General features: G+C 36.0%; 1 protein-coding gene across 1 annotated transcript; it reads right to left on the bottom strand.

Moving 5' to 3' along the window:
- Positions 1 to 292: 292 nt before the first annotated feature.
- Positions 293 to 21,065, bottom strand: LOC126969175 (activating molecule in BECN1-regulated autophagy protein 1-like). Its single transcript, XM_050814495.1, has 14 exons — positions 20,919 to 21,065; positions 20,591 to 20,649; positions 20,321 to 20,518; positions 20,186 to 20,244; positions 19,898 to 20,084; positions 16,672 to 16,844; positions 16,357 to 16,558; positions 15,734 to 15,827; positions 15,538 to 15,661; positions 8,730 to 11,595; positions 6,499 to 6,718; positions 5,799 to 5,927; positions 3,846 to 4,037; positions 293 to 2,975 (listed from the first exon to the last, which is right to left on the bottom strand). The coding sequence occupies exons 3-14, from the start codon at positions 20,516 to 20,518 to the stop codon at positions 2,821 to 2,823; spliced, it is 4,599 nt and encodes a 1,532-aa protein (XP_050670452.1). The 5' UTR covers positions 20,591 to 20,649; positions 20,919 to 21,065; the 3' UTR covers positions 293 to 2,820.
- Positions 21,066 to 24,227: the final 3,162 nt, after the last annotated feature.

Here is a 24,227-nt window from a genome sequence, read left to right on the forward strand (position 1 = left end):
CGCCTTTTGCATTCAAGATTAGATAATCGAATAAATGACGCTAAAGATATCTCGCATCTCTTATCTGCCGCGCCGCTTGCGGCACAAAATCAAAGAAAAATTAGACATCTCCTCTCCGCTTGATCCATTTCCACCAAAGCTTAGCGGAGAGAAGATGTGGAAATAAGGAAATCTGATTGATTATCAAAACGCCTCTCCTCTCCGCTTTGATGGATACCGGACCTTAGGCCTTACAGACAGCGGAGTCTTACTTTAACAATATACAGGTTTTAATAAAAATAAAAGACTAATAATATATACAGAGTAATATATTCATGGTAAAAGTTTACAACGAATTGGAAGAACAGAAAATATTAACCTGTTAATGTACATGTTGATATTATTATTATCTACGAAGAAGTAGAGATGAACTAAGAAAAGTATTTAAATATAAATATAATTAGTTTTGGTGTCTTCAAAATTAATATAGCAGAAAATTTTATTTTAGAAATTGAATGGTAATTTAGTGTTTCAGATCCTTACAATATCATTACAACTAACTTGAGTACTTAATATAACATTACAGTTAATTTAATAATACATACAATATTGGGAATTTATGTAAATAAATAAAACGTTGCTAAAAATTAAAAAATAATCCAGGCGTTAAGTTCATCGCTACAGAACCAAGAATTAACAAGGAGACTAAATATATAAATTATTTTATTCGTACAGGGTGATGTAAAGGAAGGGTATTCTAATAATCGGAGTCAAACAATGTAAGAGTAGTTAGTTAAGAAAAGGTTTAAATAGTGTAAATAAACCAAGTAACAATAACTATAAAATTGAAGTTAAAATTTAATAGTAAAACAATGGACACACCAATCAAATAATTATTATTTTTAAATTCACGCACATTAAATTTTTTGCGTGGTAAATATCGGGCGAATCGGCGGTAGTTTGAAATTAGTAAGGTCATTACCCTATTGCAGCTGTACGGCCCGCATGACCTCGCCCCGCGGCGCGGCACGCTTTGTTTACAAATCTACATCTTCTATTCTACTACTTGTGTTCAAATAGAATAGGGTGATAATGATTTTATGAATATTTTGGGATATGCTAAACTTTTAAAATCTAATACTACTATAACATGCCACTTAAAGGTCTAAAGCGAATTACTTGGATTAGAATCACCCTGTACATTAATTTGGTATGTAAGTAAAACGACAACGTTTTTTCGACGTAAATATTTTAAATAATTATATTTATGTACCACTAAATATTCTAAGGAAAAAATACATTGTAAAATGAATAAAACATTACTTTAAGAATTTTAAAAGAAATGGCAATTTACATCAATAATAATTGTGTATCTATTATATTTAAAAAAAAATACAAAGGCTGCAAAATTAATAGAAACTCTTACTATCAAAATATATTACATGTTTAAATTTAGTTTAAGATAGTAAGTTAATATAGATAATATTAAAAACAAATTTACAATGACTGCAAAAAAAATATAAAATTGACAGGAACGCATTTAAAAACAATGTATAAACACAATTAATTGTACAGTTAACTAAATATTATATCTATTTAATTAGTTAATAACAGTAAAACTAAAATCGCGATACGAGTGCCTAATATTTGTAAATTGTTATCTTAGCTATGTTTTGGATTGAATCTGGTAACATCTATACGGGTGATTTGTGACACAAAAACCAAAAATATTTTACAGGAATCATTTTTTTTTTCGAGAACAATCATTAAAAATCATCCTGTCAAAAGCAAATGCAACTGCGAAATCACGAGCTTTTTAATTCAGTCAAGTAGTAATATTTTGATTGAAATTCGGCAACCCCAGCTAAGAAAACCAATGGTATCCTAAAAGTTTTTATTTTCTTTTTTTTTGACGTGATAACGACTTAAAAATCGATGAACGCCGGCTGCACGCAAGAAAAAGCATGACTCATTGTCACGTTCCGTTTGAGTCGAGCGTGCAAGCGAAAGCACGGAACAAGCGATAGAGAGGCACGATTGTCGTAAGGTGTGGTTTAATTTAAGTTAAAAACATTTAAATTAACGAGTGGAAATAAATGTTAATTTAATAAAAAAGTGTAATTTTAATTAACTCCTTTGATCGATGACAATAATTCAATTCATTACACTATACAATTTATCATTAATGTTTTCTTATGACGTTAAATCGACTTTACAGACAAGCAATTTTTTTGTTTATTTTTTGTGTCATAAAGCTGTCCCTACATCATAGGCGTTCATCTGTCAAGTTCATTGGTGGCACTCCCTTGGTCTACTGGCGATAGCAACAGTATGGGTCTGTATGGGGTGGTATATGTGAACCGGTTGAGTGGCTCAGCGTAATAAAATAGCCTCAAAGAGTAGGTTTTTTCTTCCCCCCTCTATAATCCCGCGTTATTTGATTCATATTCATATCATCACAAGACCTGATTGTGAATTATACGGTCAACCATAAATCCACGTCGTTCGTTCTATTCTATGTTGGATTTTGATTAATGAGATCTACAGATAAAAAATTACAACAAGATTTTATAAAGTAAGACTTTATGCTAATTTACAACCGATTGTGTTTTGTTAACATGTAAAAGAAAATAATTCCATTGAACACACAAATTAAGGAACTCATAATTATTTTTGTTTCACAGAACAGATAAAGGTTTGATATTGACATATGTCAATTATTGTCAAATTGCCAAGTGTCAAATGATCATTGACATATGTCAATTGTCAATTGGACAAATGCCAATTGATTAATGAATCCTTTGACTTATAATAAGACCGTTATAGGCATGACATATTGAGTTAGCTCATTATTATGAGTTGTCCGGTATTGTTAGCGTACACAAGTCCTTGACCCGGCTGGGGGGCCCAACGCAAGCAGTTGAGACTGGTGAAACCGCGTTCCCAATTTTGCTCCAATTCTTTTATTGGTGCCAAGCCTGTTCTACTTGGGTTTGCTGAAAAAAAAAAGAACATTCACTTGCTTATCGATAGCATTTCAATGATTAGAAGAAGAAGATTATTCGGAATTGCTTGAGTGTACGCGATTTTTTTGATGCGTCCTGAACATCGCGCAAGAACCTCAATCCAAAAGAAATAAAAGTATTCGGCAACTTGCTTGAACCTAGTATACAAGTAGTTATTATTAAATTATATTTAATAATCTTCTTCCAGTGAACCCCAGGTGGTCTAATAGATATTTTAATTCTTGAGAAATCAATACATAGAAAAGGGTTGCCATATCAAAATACATACTTAGATAATTTATACGTCTAGATAACAGTCTCTTGCTGTTAGACAACCGATAAAAACAAGCCAGGTTTAATACTTTAGTGTGCGTGACAAGCTACGTCTTACAATTTGCATGACATCTTGTGTAAGTGTGCCTGCATTGATCAAATTAGAGGTTAACTCTTAACTCAATTTTTTCGACGTTTTTAAATGTCATAGTCTTTCTAGACGTTTACATGATCTAAGCCAAAATAATATAATAATAAAACAGTAATAAAAACAAAACAACAGATTTGACGTAAGATCTCAGCCTGAGACAATTATTCTCTACTCTAAACTTTACTTTTTTTATGGAAAAAAGAGGACAAATGAGCATAGAGGTCACCTGGTGTTAAGTTATACAAGTGACAAGCGTAGGTACACCTTGTATCGTCCCGGAAACACCGCACAATTCATGGTATTCCACAGCTGTGTACGTGGAAGAAAGTTCCTTCAAAACTGCACTGTGGAGGACCGCAACACACCCAGATGGCGGGGATGATATCCTAATTCGTGTCGTGCGAAGGTGTAATTTGGCGGTTCAGTTCAGTAGTTACCTAGTGGATCCAGACGATACAGCAGCGCAAACACGTTGCTCCGGGCGTGGTGCACGGAGGTGAAGCGGCGTGATCCCAGTCCCACGGCCAGGTGGCGGGCGGTGGGGGAGAGAGCCACAGACACTGCGCTCTGCTCCAACATGGCTGTGTGCAGGCACTGGCCCAGACGCGACCACTCCAGCGAGTACACTCCTGTCGCCAAGAGTCAATATAAATGTAATAGTAGTCCCAGGCACAAGATGAATGTAAGCTTCTGTTGAGCGCGGTAGTAGCCACAGTGTTAGGGCTGTTACTCCTTTCGAAAAAGTATTAAACAAACGGATCAGCCTAGCTATTCATCGCGGAAATGCTGCCAGTATTCTTGGTACGCTTTCACGTAATGATAGTTTTATTTTATGTAGTCATAGTATTGTAAATATAGTTTGAATATTTGAATATTTGATTTATGTAAATAAATAAATGAACAATAGCTAATAAACTTGTGAAGTTTGGACATTAATTTAATATATTTATGGGGAAAGTTTTTGTTTTGCAAATGCCCTGGAATGACTTTAATTATATGTGTTATTTATAAACTCGGATGAATTATACAGATTAGTAACTTAGTAGTTTTAAAATTTTATGTATCAGCTTTGAAGTGTGATTTGTTTTGATCTTATTTCTTACACAGTTCGAGATAGAACTACCTACCCTAAATTAACGTGCGACTGAGGGCATTATTTACCAGCGGGAGGGTTATTAGGCATCACACGGCACGACTATCTCTATTTTCAATAAATGTAAAATAATTAACTATATGTTTCAAGGTTGGTCTTGTACTAACACACAACTCTAAATTAAATTCAAAATGCTAATCTCTGATGTACGCCAATTGAATAAATTAAATCGCAATGTGCCAACGTTAAGTCAAAGCAATCCTGCTTTAATTCTTCATAATAACCCGTTAAACCAAACTACGAAAGATATATAATTACTGGAATCAAAACCCCAATACAAGTCACCATGTGTGAGCGAGCTCACTTTGTCGCTCAGCTTGATATATTGGTCGACCTTGCGAGTTGAAAGATGCGTTGCTTTAACGTGGCCATTGAAATTATTAAATGATGCCGGCTACATTAATGGTACCAACAACGGCGCCTCTTTCTGCCGTGAAGCAGTGTGTAACCATTATTGTGTTTCAGACTGAAAGGCCGAGTAGCTAGTGAAATACAGGGCAATTGACACTTAACATCTTATGTCTCAAGGTGACGAAAGCAATTTTAGTGCCGTTTTTCAAGAATCCTGAGCGACACTGGATTGTAATGTGCAGGGCGTATGAATCACCATCAGCTGAACGTCCTGCTCGTCTCGTCCCTTATTGTTCTACAAAAAACGTTGTGCTGTTAAGGCCTCCCCATATTTTAATCACCCTGACGCGGATAAGACGTAAGAAGTAGTTATCAGAGGTGGCGCGGCTACATGATTTCTTACGGCCAATTTACACTAGACGAGATAATGCTTATTCTAACCCTACGTATTGAATTCTTCTAGTGTAAACAGACGTTGAGCATTCTTTCGTTGTTCTATCTACGTTCGCATAGATTCTATGATATATTCTAAGAATGCTCACTCACTTGATGTAAACGGCACTAGAGCGTGCGAACAGTTGCCTAGAACGTTCTTGCGTTTTCGGACATGCTCGCTCCCCGGAGCACGCCCGTATTGTTGTTCTTGGTTCTAATCGTTGATATTTTGGTGTAAACGCTATACGAGCTTTCGTTTACAATAAAAGATCAAGAAAGAATGCTCATGTTCTAGCTTTGGCTCTTTGTTCGTTTAGTTTAAATGCACCTTTACAATTTAATTTTAATGATATTATGGTAAATTGATTTATATACGTAAATAACGTATATTATTTTTGAATATTTTTTTTATGATTACGGTGACGTAGTTCTGTGATTTCAGATTACTTACCCAGCCAATGATTTGTGTTTCGTAGCCGTGGCACAGGCATTAAGGCGACAAGCAGTCTGCCATCCTTCGATATATCGATACTGGCGTCGTTATGGATTCTGCACCTTTGTACCACTACGTTTTTTGAAGCTGTTAAGTAATGTAAATAAATTAAAAAATGTTAAAGAATTAAATAAAATATAATACACATTTTGATAAATTATTATTCACGTAATGAAATAAACAGTCTCATCGAGTCCAATAAGAATTGTTAAAACTTATAAGTACAATCCAATGCGGTCGCCTGGACGCTCGAGTAAATCCCTATTTAGCCTCTTGGGTTCCGCTAGCATAACCCCAAATAGCCGAAATAGTAGCGGCTATTTAGCGTTTAACAACTTTAATCTGGCTGTCATACATACCCGCATCAAGTTGACGACTGGCATTACAACCGTGCGTTTTGCGAGAAATTTCTTGCCGCGCACAGCCGCTGTTTTCTCGAACCGATTCGACTTAGGGACCATCAAGAAAAGAGCATACTCCCACCTTAAAGGCCGGCGACGCATCTCTTGACACCTATTGTTACGAATATCCATGGGCGGATGCCTCACCACTCCCCATGCCGTGAGCCTCTTGCGCGTTTGCCCACTCTTATATAAAAAAAACTATTGGTAGGTCGAGATTTGCGCGTTTACTAATGTCAGTATTCATAAGAACTTACTATCAGCAATATCTGGGGTTTCGCCCTTTGTGAAGTCCCAGGCTTGTACTCTGTGCGAAGACACCGTGTAATTTTCGGATATGATACCGGCGTCGAGTAGACCGGCCATACCGCCCATACGGCGAGGTCCTCCCCCCGCGCCTGCCACTCCGTCCCCTCCCGCACCCGGTGCCCCTGCGTTCCCTCCGGCTTCATTAGCGTCTTCATCGACAACCACGTTCTGTAAACGAGTTTGAAATCAAATACAATAAAAACCGGGAGGATGTTAACTTCAAATTTTAATATTTTTATTAAAAACTAGCTGACCCGGCAGACTTCGTACTGCCTCAATCGATAAATAAAAGACCTTAACTTTTGTATAAAATAAACTTTAAACAAACAAAAGGAATCATTTTTTTAAGTGTTACCCGTGTTTTAAGGAAGTTTATTTTGTACCTCCTCAGAAAGTTAGAAAGATATAAAAATTCTAATTAGTTATTCATTTTAAACTATTATTTTTATTTGATTTCTGAACGACGGGGGACACGTCGGAGGAAAATCAAAATTGTCAAAAATCAAACCTTCCTTTGACTTCCACAAATAATTCAAGACCAAAATTAGCCAAATCGGTCAAGCCGTTCTCGAGTTTTAGCGAGACTAACGAACAGCAATTCATTTTTATATATATAGATAGATAGCATACGATATCACTTATTGAAAGTTAAACTACCACCCATTCGAGAAAATATGCCTCAGTCCTGAGAAGAACGGGTGCAAGACACTCAGCGGGCTTCTTTTTTTTCATAATAATACTGTTACAAAGTAATATCGTACAATTAAACTTATTACTTAATAGCCTGAATTTAAATTATAGTAAGTTTTTCCACACAAACGTTTTTAACAAGGTTACATTTACGTACCCAAAGTGTAATCAACTGGAATCCAATACCAATTGGTATATATTGGGGGGTATATGTATCTCAAAAACTGCAATAACTAGGCAGAACAATAGAAATGTTGAGAGTAGTATTTTCTTTGATTAACGCGAGTGTTACACATTTAAATAAGATACCTTTTAAGGGATTAGAACGCGTGTAATTGTAACTATATTTTTACACAAGGTTTTTGTGAAAAAGTTGAATTTTTTTTATACCTGTCTTTTTGTGACCTTTGCAGAGCATGTTTTCAGGGGAATGGTCCCCCTTATAAATAAGTACAGGAATAATCTAATGTAAAAGCATTTTATTTAAATGTTGACGGTGTGTATTTTATAAAACAAAACATAATAAGATGGCTGTTTAGGGTTGAAACACCGAAATAGTTAACAAAAATGTATCCATAAAACTTAATTATTAAATAAAAAAAATATTTATTTATATATTATAATTCTAATTATTATTTCACTATATATTATAACAGGGCGACCCGAGCGATAGCATCTATTACATAAACACTCCCGGATTGAAGGCTTAAATCAATTTTATGCTCCTCTTACTGACAATGCATTTTGTCCATAAACGTTACATTCATTTATTGTCGCGGCTTGTTTTTTTTCCTATTTTGTATTAAAATTTTATAATGTATCGAATTTCTTTATTAGATTCACTAAAGTTGTCAGAAAGAGAAGAAATGAAAAATAGCTGGAAATAACATTGTATTAGTATTTCTTTTTTGAAATGTAACCTTTTCAATATTCTCAAACCCAACCAGATATGAAAGAATTCTTCCCCGACCGAATATTTTTGTCCAAGCCCTAAGATTTTTTATAAAAAATTGTGTTTAAATAACGAGATGATTATATAAATTTACAGATATGGTTTGAAAAATAAATTCCAGAATTTTTTTTAAAGTCTCCAAGAGTTACAAAACATTAATGGGTGATAAATTTATAATGACATTTGACGATATATCAAATCACTTGCATGACTGGCTCTGTTTGTGAAACTATTAGGTCAATTGCCTTTAAAATTCATATATTTCATATACGAATATGAAATATATAAATCCACCAGAACAGACTGGTGTAGAGGGCAACAGGAATCCACTGTAAATATATTATCCAATTCAAGATGTCCATTCCAATTGTCATGCAAGTTACCACAGAGTAATGAAACTTCATGACAATCACTACCGCTCTTGACAGAATGAATTGACAGAGATATATTGCACTGGCAGAGAATATATAATAATATTATGCATGGTGTGGCAACTTAAGAACTAGCAACTTAGTTTTACATAAAAAACACACTTACCTGAGCGTAAATAATGGGTTGTAGGTATTCATGTATTCTAGGCAGTCTTTGTTGCTGATTACGCTGTCCTTCAGCATTATTGAGATCGTTTACTTGCAGCAGTTCACCGGGATCCTCTAATGTTCCCGATACGCGGGACACAACATACTCCCTACGAAATATTGGTAGGCGATTATCCATCGAGTAAAACTGTCGGCGGCTAATCGGTTCAGAGTTGTTCTGTGGAGGAGACTGATTGTCATGCTGATTGTTAAGATCCTGTAAAGTGAACATTTCTCTCACGGACGATGGCGTATAAAAACGAATTGTCTGGAGTCGTCTATATCTGCTTCTAGCCATGTTTCTTAGTCTCACAGCTTGCATGTGGGCAATTCTTAATAAATTTATGCGGTGTTCAAACTCATTCATAACTTCAGGAGGCAACCTTGAATCATATGTTGGACCCTCACGAGGAATGCTATTTGAGGGTCCAGCAATCGGTTCGTCTATTGGAGAATCAGAGCTGTTAGGATTGACTGTCACAATATTTCGACGTGGCAATGATCGTAATGCCGGTATCCTGTGGGCAGAAACAGGCGGCATCTTTTTCTTTATTAAAGGATGAGCCGTGGGGTTTGTCCGATGCAAAGCTTTTATCTTTTTGTACTCTATATAAAGTTCTCTTCTACTTCTTGCTGTTGCTGATGTATTTCTGTTAGCAGCTGCTATAAGGACAGCCAGACGATTGCTCCATCTTTGTGTGCTGTTAGTGGATGATAAAGCAGGGGAGTCTTGTTGATTTTGATTGGGATTTGAAACAGGTGTAGAGGAACTTGCGCGATTAGCGTCCTCAGGGGTACCCGTCGCTGCTGATTCGGTTTGCTTAGGGGCCTCACTCGTACTTTGGTTACCGTTTCTTTCCGAGCGATTACTTACAGTCGACTCGGGAGTGGCTGATTGGTTGTTTCCTGAGTTTTCATTATTATTATTTCGGTACGACATTAACATAAGGCAGGTTACGGCCAATGCTTTTTTTAAAGTTCGTAACATATTTATAATCAGTTGACTTAATCCTTGTTCTTCCAAACACATCATCATTCTGTTAAACATCACAGACAGTACTTGCATTGCTCTCATGCGTATTTCGTGCCTAGTTGCACTTATTTCGATTGCTCGCTCAAATTCCCGGCGTGGTCTATTTGAACTCCTTGACAATAACCGATTTGTGGATGAATGCCTATGTCTACGACGAAGATCGTCATCCTGTCGCCACCTATGGTTTGGCATGAATCTTCTTCTAAGAATGGGTGAATATCGTCCACCCGATCTCGTTTGAGTTGATCTTCGAGCTTGTGTGTTGCCACTGGTAGTTTCTGGTGTTGTGTTCAGGTTTTCCGGAGTTTCAGAATTCGTATTTGTACTACTAGCACCAGCTTCAGAGTTTCTCATTTGTGATCTCTGACTACCTCTGGTTCTACTCGAGCTACGGCCCGAGTTGTCAGACATATCTGACAACATCATACACCTCTCTAATAGAGACCTAGAATAGTGACTTTGAACTTCTTGTCTTCCGTTATCTCGATGTATCATCAAAACGCGTCTACGAAGATTCTCCCACATGTTGCGAAGATCTCGCATGCTAATACGATGTCCACGCACCCAAAAATTTGTTAACTGTTGAGCATGCCTGTGCAATGCATTAACACCTCCCCTTACTTTTCTATATGCTTCTTCTGATGACATAATATTTCCAGTAGCCCAAAATGGGTCTCTACTAGTCGAGGGTAAATTAGGATCAAAATTACTACTTTGATTAGCTTGACTTGGACTCGAATTATTTTGTGTCGGTGTATCTGTACCCCTTGTACTGGCACTGTCATCTCCCGTACTGCTTTGAGTGCGTACGTGAAACCTATTGCTATTAGAAGATACACTGACATTGCCCTGTTCCCCATTATTATCATTCATCTGCAAATGCTCATAAAGATCAATTAATAACCTCTGCGAGGGCTCTAGTGGCCCTAAACCTGGTGATCTGCTTCCACTAGCAGCTGCTGTTCTACTTTGATCTCTGGGCCGATCAGCTCGAAATGTCGTGTTTCTCGTTCTAAAAATATTAACCTCTGGAGGGTTGTCACTGTCAGATTCCGAGCTCGATGATATATGATTAAGTCCTGCATTAAATAAGCGTTGACGGGCTCGATCATATCGAGCCCTAGATGCGCTTTCCCTATCATTAGATTGAGCTCTCGAACTATCATCTCTTTGCGCATCCCTATCAGCTCTATCTAATGTCGATAGTGACATATTTGTAATTAAATTCAACAACCTCGTTCCAGAGTCTCTAAGAATATCACGGATCAAGTCAAGACTTTCATTAATTGATTGAGTATCGCCGGGAGTAGAGGGCTGTGACGGTGTGGACGAAGATGTAGATGCAGGAGTAGTGGAAACAGAAGCTGAAGGAGTGTTTTGTGGAGATGGAACATCCAATAATCTGTTGCTACTATTTGTAGGTGGAGGGTCACTCTGTGTACTGGCGTAAGTATTACGCGTATTTCTATCAGATGAAACATCTAAGACTGGAGATTCCGACCTATTTAAAAATGGGAACAAACTAGTACGAGATGATCCCATGGCGCTTTCTTCATCAGACCTATTAAATACAGTAAATCTGTGTATCCGTTGACCACTATTTGTTGAAGAAAATGGATTTGGAAGTAGACGGGAAGGTATTCCATCACTTTGTTCTGAAGTATCGGATCGTCTGCGACGTAGACGGGAAGATATTTGTTCTAAAGCATCGGATTGTCTGCGGATAAAAGCGGATGATTCGGAACCAAAAGTCGGTGCTTCTGAGACACTTGTAGCAGCACTACTCGGAACCCTGAAAAGGATAATTCAATTTTCAGTAATTAATTTCCACATTAAAATTACCTATAGACAAAATAAATCTAAAGAAAGGCTGGGAAGTGTTGCAAATAAGTATTTGCAAATGGCAACATTATTATTATTTGGAAAGGGTGGTCATTTGTCTAGTCCTAATGAGTCAACAGCGTCCAGAATTGAATTATTGTGTAAATACTTAGTGTGTAGAGCCTGGCGCAGATGCGACGACGGGCGCGAAATATCTAACATATGAAACGCGCCTTTGCGTCCTTACTGAAGTGACTAAGGCGGAAGCCTAGCGCGACAGGTTCGAGGGAGTTAGTGTGCGGAGGTTTCAAACGTTCCTATCAGCGCGTTATGGCCGCACTATGAGCCTAGTCAGCGAGCGACCTAGCGCGCGGATGGCGGGGATAACAAACCAGTTCGGTCTTATCGCTCTGCGATTGCGCGGCTGCATATTGTTTGTTGTAAAATGGCGGTAAATACTGAATTATTTATAAGTGAAATACAAATCTAAACCACCTATATGGCAAAGTAAACATCCACAGCACAGTATTTTTTTTTTAAAAATCACCACATTGTTCTTTGTTTTTATTTATTTCGTGTACACTATCTCTAATGTTCAACACCCTCCATCTCAGAATCGGACTGTCAAGTAAAAATACTAAATCCTCGTCCATAGTTTGCAATACCTGACATACTTCGAACCGCTACGAGAGATCGCGGCTCACTGTGGCCACCGCACGCCTCGCTCGCCTTAGGCCCACGTCACCGCGCATTCAGTGTGGACGCACACTTATAGTTAAAATAAAAGACGAACAATACATAATTTAATTACGTTTTGAGGGGGCCGGTTCCCCTGCAATTTTTCTCGCGTCGATTCGGCGTAATATCTTAATTATCTTTTTATGTGTAAACTGATTACAATCGTTTCAGCCGTTTCTGAGATAAACGTATACAAACGCACCGATAAAGTTCGAAAATTCGGTGATTCGCATCCGTGGGAGATACCTCTTACAACCCCATACGTGCAGCCTGGAATCACAACGCCAAGTCTTAGGCGGCGGCAAAAAACCTGAAACAACCTGCACCTAACCAGTCTGAAAGTGGTTGGAAGGAAATCCACAAACGAAGACCAACCCAAGCCGAAGCCGCAACAACGATCAGGGGCCTTGGCTTCATCACCTGGGTCACGGGGCCTGGTTGAACTCTATGAACGTCATCCTAATCTTAGGTGGGAGACGCACCGATAGGACGAATAGCTAGTAGGTAAGTAGTCCCGTGCGCCGCGGTGGACCTTATAAACGCTGTGTGTATCGCCTGGAAGTGACCACATATTTCGTCCCTCATCGTGGCAACAAAATGAGTAAATGTTCTAACTCAAATAATAATAACGATAATCAACCAGAAGATTGCGAGATAGTGGGTGGCCGACACCCTGAAACACAAAATTCTACTAAGCACAAATAAAAAATTAACTTAGCAGGCATTCGATCCAAGCCTTTTCATCAAAAGACCAAGGTCGTCTTCACTGGGAAATATCAAGCCTACTGATTCAAGGAATCAGTCTACTAAACCCGGTCAGCAATAAAAACGTCAGATGATGGTGCCAACACTGTCTGCCTTCCACTTTGTTAAAATGTAACATTACATTATATGGTATAGAAGATCTTTACAAATTAACAGAACTACTAAACAAAATTATATCTAATGATAGCTGTTCTTATAAAATCATCAATAGAAACCTGCTAACAGTAACGACACAATCAAATGACACATATAAGAACTTTATAGACATAATAGGCACCAATGACCTTATTAGTCATACCTCTACATAGAACCAAAATAAATGCTATAGAATAATTATTAAAAATTTGGATCACACCACTCCCAAATCTTATAGAAGAAATTGAAAAAATAAGGAGTAGGGTACATGGTGAAATCATCCGTGTTTTTTCCAGAAAAGATAAAAGGCCCTTAAACATGTTCTTCGTGAGTATATAACCTAGCATCAAAAACACAGAAATAAACAGTATAAAATACATATAGCACACGAGAGTCGATATCGAAGACCCAAAGATGTCAACCGAAATATCACAGTGTACCAGGTGCCAATAATATGGACACATCAAAAACAACTGCATGCGCCCATTCAGGTGTGTCAAATGTGCAGAAGGGTATAAAACTAGAGACGGCCCTAAAAAGGATAACAGCACACCAGCCACCTGTACTCTTTGCTATGGCGACCATCCAGCAAATTACAAAGAGATTCGAGAAAGAACGAAAAATGGCTCATTCACCAAACAGGATAATCCAAATAGACAAAAGAAAGTCCAGTTATACATTTGCAGCTCAAGCAGACTAAGCGTGGAGGATAATCCTCCACTAAAACCTAGGTAGGTACACCAGACAAGCCATACTGCGCACATATCAGAAAACACGTCTAACACTGCAAATATAGACTACTAAAATAGAAAGGTATAGAATACGCAATCTCAGTTGACTCGCATTGCTGCATGGAATATAAATGGCTAATCTCCAAATAAGCAAGAAGTTGAGCTATTCTTAAGCCACAATAAAATAGATATATTACTGAAACACACATGATTGACCAAAGAGTAACTAAAATAAAAGGATACAATATCTGCTATGCTAATCATCCAGATGGGACATCCCATGCTGGTGCTGCTGTGATAGTGAAGGAAAATATAAGACACAACTAACATGCTCATATACAGGCGGTTGTTATACAAATAGATTAATGGGAAAGATAACTAAATGTGGCTGCAATGAACTGTCCCCCACGACATCGCATAGAGATAGACGAAGAAATATTTAGATATTTCTTCACATACACACCACATTTATTACAGGGAGAGATTGGAACTCCAAAAACAGAATCTGGGGCTCCCGATTGACAACGATAAGGGGCCGATAACTAAAAAAGCAGTTGCCAGTTACACCCTCAATGTAATAACAACAGGAGAACCAACCTGTTGCTGTTTCATGCCTTCAGACCCTAAAAAACTCCGGACTTCATCATCTTCTTTATTAGCAAAGGGATGTCAGGACTCTACACAAAAGTGGAATCATGTCTAAATGGCTCCTCAACCACACACCCGTGATATGTATATTAAGTTCGACATTCACCTGGAAAGAACCAAAGAGACTCCATATGACCATAAAACCGCCTGGGAGACTAGTCCAAATCACATCGAAGACAATGATAACATGTATATATCCCTCAAAACGGAAGACGACATATAGGATGTATCTTGGTATACCACTAATCAATCTAATACAAAAGGCGGCAAACAAATTTTATTGATCAGCAAATCTGATTAAAGCTGTTGGGGCTGATTGCAGATAATATGGCAAAAAAAAGTCTTGCATACACATAGGTTGTAAAACACAACCTGTTTTTGTGTGTGTGTAAACGCGAAGTAAAAATATTCCAAATTTTAAACTCTTTGTCCTTATCTTACCTTTGTCACTACATAATTACATGCCAGAGATAATTTTAAAACTTGAAGTAACCAGTTTACCAGAGGGAGGCTCCAGTTCAGTGATAGGTGCCATCATGTATAGGCGGATAGGATAGGATTGGCGCCTATTTCTGCCGCCAAGCAGTTATGTGTAAACATTACTGTGTTTCGGTCTGAAGGGCGCCGTAGCTAGTGAACTTACTGGGCAAATGAGACTTAACATCTTATGTTTCAAGGTGATGAGCACAATTGTAGTGCCCCTCAGAATTTTTGGGCTTTTCAAGAATCCTGAGCGGCACTGCATAGTCATGGGAAGGGCGTATCAATTACCATTAGGTGAACATCCTGCTTGTCTCATCCCATATTTTCATATAAGAAAAACTTAACTATTATGTTATTCATGGAAGGTAAAATATAATTTTACTTTTTATAAATTATCATTTTAAGGTTTCTACCTGGACGGTCCACTTTCGAATGATAGCACATCTAGATTTAACAGTGGTGTATTATTACTCTCAATTTCAAGATCGTCATTATCTTGATTATCCTGGGTTCGTGATGTATTTGGTGTAGGAGTGTCTGAAATAAAGTAACACTTTAGTAAACTATGTATGTGACAATTCTGATTACAAATAATTTTATTTATCTTACCATTATCACTTTGAATCAAGGATGCACTTGCTGAATGAGTGTAACTCGTCTCTGGAGATGGGTCTGTCTCCATTGGATCAGTGCCACGGTCAGTCTACAAAATTTAAGTAATTATTTATTTTTAACACTTTAATAAACAAAGAATATTCAAATGTACACCTAACAAAATGAACCACGAACATTTCTTAGAATTTAGATAAATATATTCGTTATAGAGTGAAATTTATGTTTTCCATGTAAAAAGTCATGGCAATCTATATGCTGGCTCTGGTGTTACAAAATGGTATGAGTCCTGGTCATCACACACCATCAGATTATCTGTATGTATGCTTGTTTGTCCTCCTCTTCCATTATAAAAAAAGATGAGCATTAACTTTGTGATTGTTTAACTTTGTATAAAAGTGACAATGTTTCATCTATGCTGTAAATGTATATATAGATGTATATATTATTTGACTCTTTAGAGCTGCAACTAATGCAATTAATGTATATGATTTCAAGGTATATACCGTAGGAGGAGGAGTAGTATCCGTTAGTCTATGACGAACCATAAACAGTCTTTGATAATTTCTTACTAAGCTGTCATATCTCTGAACCAAGTTTTGGTAAGAATTTACTATTACATCTCTTGTTGAGGCTGGAGATTCTGGCATCCTGTTCCTTTCTGGAGTGTCGTCTAAATCGTCTCCCCTCAAAAAACTAATAAGATTTGTTGGGCTTGGAGAGTTTAAATTTCCTTGTAAAACTGAAGTATGGCCTCCAGGCGACGTCCATATTGATATTCCAGTAATTAATTTATGTCCAAGTGAGTCAAACGCAACATACCTGAAAATAATTTATTTGCTTCATTTATTATATAAGTAATATTGTATTTTATAAATATATCCTTATATACATATATAACGTCATTTCATTCTATATCTATCAGTGTCACTAACCTCACTTTTTCATTAACATTGTTTGTTGAAACTTTAGCGAATGGTGCTTGTTGACTCCAGTCCCAAAAGTATAGTTCATTGTAGGTAGCTATAACTAATAGTTGTTCCCGGGGATGGAATGCAATTGATGCTATCACAGTTTCTTTTTGTGCACTCCAAACTTCACTCCCACCCTGATTTATTGAAGTTTTAATTAAATCGGTAAATTATTTAAATTTATAAGCTTTGAGTTAAAAAATTCTGTAGCAACTACTGAAATTATTGTGTTATTGAAAACAAATATAGTGCATAGTTATGAACCAAATAAAAAAACAATACCTAATTTATTGGGAAAATGACTCACTGAAGATCAATTATATTAATTTTCCAAAAGTGTATCAATAGACAATGAAAGAGTATTGGATCATGTTGTGAAACCTCTTTTTAAAAATGCACCCTAGACTTTCATGCAAGATTCTGCACCTGATCACAAGAGACAAAATCTCAAATATAGCTGATGCTGATTCAACGATAAATAAATGAGTACATATAAGTTTTATTTAGACTAGCTGACCCGGCAACATTCGTACTGCCTCAATCGATAAATAAAAGACATAAACTTTTGCATTAAATAAACTTAAAATAAACAAAAGGAATCCTTTTTAAGTGTTATTTACCCGTGTTTTAAAGAAGTTTATTTTTTACCTCATGAGAAAGTTAGAAAGATATAAAAATTCTAATTAGTTATTCATTTTATACTATTACTTTTATATGATTTCTGAACGACTGGGGACACATCAAAGGAAAATCAAAATTGTTGTTTTCATATTTATTCAACCTTTTTTAACCTTCTCTGGACTACCACAAATAATTCAAGACCAAAATTAGCCAAATCGGTCCAGCCGTTCTCGAGTTTTAGAGTGAGACTAATGAACAGCAATTCATTTTTATATATATAGATAGTATAAAATAGAAATACATTTATTTACCATAGGGAATGACTATAACATATTGCAACAACACTTAGTAAACTTCACTAAATTAACTTAACTTAATGATTAAATTTCAGTACCTAAAGGGGCTTTGACATAGGGATAGATAGTATTGATAAGAAATCCCAATTAAGGATACATTAATTATTGCATAAAAAAAATAGCATTTTAATTTGTAACAGAACTTTTGGTAGGTACCAAGCTAATTCTGAACACTTGATGCTACACCAACAGTATTTGAAAGACATTGGGATGATCCTGGTTGAGCCATACATGTCTTCTATTGTAAAATTAAATATTCTTTTGAGGAACCAAATTTCTCAATTTGTATATATATAGAACAAGCATTATCTTCAAAGAAGAAGAGCAAATTGACTATAGTAAGTCTAACAAAGCAAATGGCATACAAAAATAGCATATGCATGAATGCACAAAATTGTTATCTGATGACCATTCCTCTTCCTTATCTATATAAATGATCTTCCTAATCTTATAGAGAAAAAACATAAGATAGTATTGTTTGCGGACGACACTCCACTGATTTTCAAAGTGAAAAGAAACCAAACTATGTATGACAAAATGAACGATATTTTATCAGACATCGTGTACTGGTTTAGCGCTAATAACCTATTGTTAAATAGCAAGAAAACCAAATACATTAAAGTTACCGTACCAAATGTCAAAAATGTAAATGCAAATGATTTGTTAAACAGAGAGGTGATAGAACCGGTGGAATCTGCTATATTTCTTGGCATAACTCTAGATTCCAAATTACAATGGGGCCCCCATATTGAAGGATTGGCGAACAGACTTAGTTCTGCAGCATATGCCGTTAATAAGATTAGACAATTAACTGACATAGATACGGCGTGACTAGTATACTTTAGTTATTTTCATAGTATTATGTCCTATGGTATATTGCTATGGGGCAACGCTGCCGATATTAATACAATATTTGTGCTGCAGAAGAGGGCTATTCTCGCTATTTATAACCTAGGTCCTAAAGAATCATTGAGAGCAAAATTCAAAGAAATTAACATCTTGACTGTTGCTTCTCAATATATTCTTGATAATGTAATGTATGTTCATAGGCACATAAGTGAATTTGCCAGAAACTGTCATAACCATAATGAACAGGAACAGACATAAACTTATGATGCCTACTACTCGGCTAAGTCGAGTTAGTAAGTCTTTTGTGGGGCGATGTATATGCTTTTACAAGATCCCAGAAATTGTTCAAAACAAAAGTATAACATTATTCAAAAGAATTGTTAAAAAACATTTGTATGGTAAATGTTACTATAACATAAATGACTTTCTTGATGATACCACAGATTGGGAATGGAGTACCCTCAGGCTATTGAATAATAAGTTTAATTGTACAATATTACTTTGTAAACATATTTAATCGATGAAAACAAAAGCCCGCTGCGCCCATTCTTCTCAGGTCTGAGGCATTCATTTTGGAATGGGTGGTAGTTTTTTGACTTTCAATAAGTGATGTCACATCCTATTTTGAATAAAAATATTTGAATTTGAAAATTTGAATTGCACTATTATGTGAAAATTGTTTTCCTAAAGCATATCCTATTAAATATATACAATGTTTTTGTTCATTTGAATAAGTATTAAAGGTATAATGTAGATTAGTAAAAAAAGTCAATTCAAATTTTGTCTAAAATCTTTTATAGACCAAAGTTTAATAAAAAATAAAATAAATTATTTAAAAAAATAATTAAAATAAAATTGTCATTGGGAGGGGGCAAAACACTTGCTATGAGCCCAATGATATTTTGTGTGAAAAGATATGCCCATTCTAGTCTTAACCTGTTTTTGTTTCTATTCATACATATCCATCTGTATCAACAGATTAAGAATGGAGTGACCACCAAGGCTATTTAATAATAAATTCTAGTGTGTGATAATATATTGTGGCAAACTTTTATAAAAAGAAGCCTGCTGCTTTTTCAGCACTTCTTCTCAGGTTTGAGGTAAACTTTTTGGAATGAGTGGTAGTTTTTGACATTAGACATTATTATATAAGGTTAACTGATAACCTACCAAGGGTGAAGGTGATACAAAGAAAATTGGTTGTGAATCACATGTATAAGTCAGGTCTAGGTGACAGCGCCTAGATCAAGATTATGTTAGTTAGGTACAATTGTACAAGTCTTGTAAAATTATTGTAAGATTATATATTTGTTCATCTCACTAATAAGTAGAACAAAACAAAACAGTATCAGAGTTTCACTTACACTCGCAATATCCCACACTCTGACCTGGCCACCCAAACAACCAGAGCCTATAAGTTCTGGGTGTGAAGGGTGAAAAGCAATACACCATGGTGTCCTTGGATGGCCCTTCAATATCCTTACATGTTTACCACTTGCTAGTTCAGATATGTACACATTATGATTTCCATGTGTTGATGCTACTTTCGTTCTAAAACATTAAACAAAACATTTTCATCTAAATATATGCATTCAAACATACTATGTATGTACTATTGTGTAAAAAATATATATTAATAAAAATATACTTACCCATCAGGGCTAAATACCATGAGAAATGTGGATCGTGGGTATCCTGGTAGATCACAGCACTAAAAATATAAACAGTTTAAAATAATTATAAACTTAAGCTTAATTTCCAAGGCAATATACTATTAAGATACATACCCTAATATTAAGATTTTTTTGCACAAGAACATCCTCAGCAACATTTTCGAGAACTGTCTTATTACTTGGAGAGTAAGGAGGATCTATGCCTCTCTCCCTCCATTGCCAGCTCAAGGCAACATTACCAATATTCTGGGGTTCTTCAACCTGTTCATTTTTATTATCAAGCCATTCACTGTCGATAATAGGGTCCATCATCTTTAACAATATTAATGAATTACTATGCTGATCCATACTAGAGAAATAACAAATATGTAAAAAAATACATACCAATTTTACCGTTTTTAAATTTGCATGAATATAAAAGTATAATGGAAATCATTCTGCGTCTGAAATTCAAAAGTTATATTATTTTTCAGTGAATTGATCATTTATTACAGTGATATAACATAGGTAGGTATATAATACTTGGTGTGCCATATTGGAAATGTCAATAGGTTATTTTGTAAATCCAAATTTAATTAGAGGACCCGTAGTATTTCAGTTTAACTCAAATAACCTCAACAACTATCAGTTTTTACTACAGCTAAAATTAATCATATAAACAACAATAAGATTTGCTTAAATTCATAGTCGGTAAACATGAGTAGGTAATTACCAGAAACATTATGACGGGTTAAAATAGTAGTCTAATTACATATTATGAGCGGTTTCACGAGAAAAATATTTTGGAATTGTCCCAAATCAGAAATCAAAGAGTTAATTTAAATTTTGCACTGATTAACAAATATGTTTCGCAGTAAACACACAGCTGCAAAATGTCAAAACTCAAAAATATTTAGTAATATTTTTTTTAATAGCTGACGCTAAGTACTGCGGGAGAGTATTTTAGCAATCACCACAGATTCGTATGTCATTAAGTTAATTTTACAGAATTAAAAATCAACAAATACTATACAAATATATATTTTATAATTTTTCTCTAACACATCTAAATTATATATAAGATTGTCCGTAAGACCAATTTTATAGATTACATTTAACAATTATTAGTATAAGTGCTACGCTTCATAGTGATTTGAATTACTTAATTTAATTTCTACATGGGTAGGGACTTCTAACACCTCCATACTAATACTTTAATTGAGTTCTATTGAAAATCAAAAAAAAAAAAAAATTAACAGTCACATCCACGGAACAGAAATAACTAGTGGAAGTGGCATATGGGCCTTACTTGTCGCCACTATTGTGTACAAATGTTGGCACGAGGCTCAAGTGAGACCAGTCATTTGATGTCAAGTGAAGCATAATTATCTTTTAAAAAAATACAAATATGCCTTATTGTGCCATTTTTGACTGTAGAAATCTTTGCGGACCGAAATTTGATCAGCACTGATTTTTTAATTAACTATTATAATTTAATTTCCTGCTAAGAATTTTAAAAATTTTCAAAAATTCGAGAAGTTGTAGACGTTATCCCGTTTTTCAAAAATTAATATCCACCAGATATCGACGTTTAAAGGTCCTAGGAAGCGTTCCTGAAGATTTTCAAGATAGTGTCTGACGTGTGTATGTGTTGACATTCGAAAGGGCTTGACCAAACTGAGATTTTTCATACAATTTGGACCGGTAGATTTTGAGAAATCTCAAAACAAGTACGAAAAGATTTTTTTTTGGAATAGTTTTTAAGCGGCTTTGCCGATCGACTGAAAACTCCGTGTCAGTTTATTCATTCAAAAGTAATTTATCAGACGTTTGAGCTCGACGAGCTCAAAAACATTGATCAGCTAGCTCTTTGCGCTGGAAGAGCTCAAATTAACTCAAATTATGTATTAGTTACGCACGTAATCACCGGACCAAGAGCCGCGCCGCACCGTGTCGCGTTCGCGGGCTGTACGGGGGTGTGACGACATAGTATGAGCGCGCGTAATCTCAGATATTCAAAAAAGGGCTTAAGCTTATCGTCGTTATAACTTCGGAAATACTGCATGTATTGAAGTTAAATAAAAACTAATTTAATGTACATAAGCTACGCTCCGATGATATGATTCTTTGATAGAAATATTTTGACCATCATATTTGGCTACGACATTTACTTGACCATAAGGAAGTTACGGTGGGCGACTCAAATATCCGGATAGTATATAACAGATTCGGCCGAGCATAGTTAATTTGCTCCTAAGAATTTAAGAGTTCCATTACTTTGTTATGGATCCCATACTCAGAACCTATCCAAGCTTTCATCAAACTACCCTTGAAATTCATCCTTTTCAATAGAAAAAAAATTGACCCTCCCCTTTTTTGAATTCGAGTAAATACTAAAAACTATCTAAAAATAATGTAATAAGTATAGAATACAAATCACTGGTATAATTATTGGCCTTGAATAGGTACTTTAACAGACGGACAAACACACACAAGAGTGGGTTCCTGATATTTTTACTCAGATCACAACATTTGTACATCAAATACGAGGGCGGCACTGAAAATTTCGGGAATCAAGGAAGTGACACAACATTACTATTCAAAAATGTATTTATTGCTTTTCGAAGTATTCTCTGCGAAATTTGACATATTTTTCAATACGATGGAACCAATCATTGAAGCAACCATTCCATTCGGAAGTTGGGGTCTCCAGAATGGCCTTTTTGTAGGCGTCGTCGCAGCTTCCTTAGGTGATGAAAATCTCTGACCACGCAATTTATTCTTTATTTTAGGGAAAGTATAGAAATCATTAGGGCTTTGGTCGGGGCTGTACGGTGGATGGTCTAATAATTCTATGTTTTCTTGCTCTAAAAACTCTTTTGTTTTGTGCGCGGTGTGAGAATTCGCATTGTCGTGATGGAGGATGATGCTGCGGTTGCAGTTCTCTTTACGGAGTTTAGAAACGACCTGTGGCAAACAAATGCTAGTGTACCATTCTGCATTAACCGTTCTTTGTCCCTCAAGAGGAATAGTCGCAACATGGCCTGTTTTGGAGACCAACGTGGCCACCATTTTTTTTGCAACACTCCGTGAACGAACAATTTTTGTTGGCTTTAACTCATTTTTGAACACCCAGACTCGTGACTGTTTTTTTGTTTCGGGTTCGTACGCGTATATCCAGGATTCGTCACCTGATACGATGTTGTATATAGCATTTGAGGATCCTGCGTGGAATCTTTCGAGAGTTCTGACGCACCAAGTAACGCGAGCCGCTTTTTGCTCTTCACAGAGTAAATGCGGTATCCATCGGGAAAACAACTTATATACACCTAATTGTTCATGCAAGATTATTTGTATTTGACTCATGCCAATGTCTAAAGTTGCCTGAATTTCGCGGTATGTCACATGTCGATCTTCCTCAATCAGCTTACGCACAGCATCAACGTTTTCTTTGGTGACTGCAGTTTTTGGACGACCTTGACGGGGATCATCACTGAGCTTGACACGTGCACGTTGAAAGCTTGTTGTTGAAAGATTGAAAGTTGTCAGCAAACCAGCGATAAATTGTGGTTTTGGATGGGGCTTCATCACCAAATGCAGAAGTCATCCGGTCCACACACTGTTTCTGTGTTAAACCACTTCGAAAGTCATAATAAATCATCACTCTAGAATTTTCTCTAGTCAATTCCATTTTCTCAACGACTAAAAAAGTTTGAAAAGACCTTGTGACAAGACCGAGAATCTTTTTTTAAATAAATAAATGGTATTCGTTTTTAAAACCAAGAAGTTTTCAATTAAAAAGATTTTAATATGAACAGTGGCAATATTCCATTCCCGATACTTTTAGTGCAGCCCTCATAGGTTCCCTAATTCAATATTTTCCGCCCCGAGGATGTTGGATAATAAGTAAATGTTGTTGCAAGCGTAATTTTGCACGGTGGCCATTGTCGATTAAAAATAATCCCAATTATGATTTCGACTTTCGAAGGAAGTACTTGAGATATAATATTATCTAAGTATTTCTTTTAGACGTTATCTAACT

The sequence above is a fragment of the Leptidea sinapis genome, chromosome 17 (assembly GCF_905404315.1).
Source record: "Leptidea sinapis chromosome 17, ilLepSina1.1, whole genome shotgun sequence".
Lineage (NCBI taxonomy): Eukaryota > Metazoa > Arthropoda > Insecta > Lepidoptera > Pieridae > Leptidea > Leptidea sinapis.

Coding starts and splice junctions, on each gene's coding strand:
- LOC126969175 (XM_050814495.1), bottom strand. CDS start 20,518: ATGATGGACCCTATTATCGACAGTGAATGGCTTGATAATAAAAATGAA. Junction 20,245..20,320: donor AAAAAAATCTTAATATTAGG/GTATGTATCTTA, acceptor TTATATTTTTAG/TGCTGTGATCTACCAGGATA. Junction 16,559..16,671: donor AATGTTAATGAAAAAGTGAG/GTTAGTGACACT, acceptor AATTATTTTCAG/GTATGTTGCGTTTGACTCAC.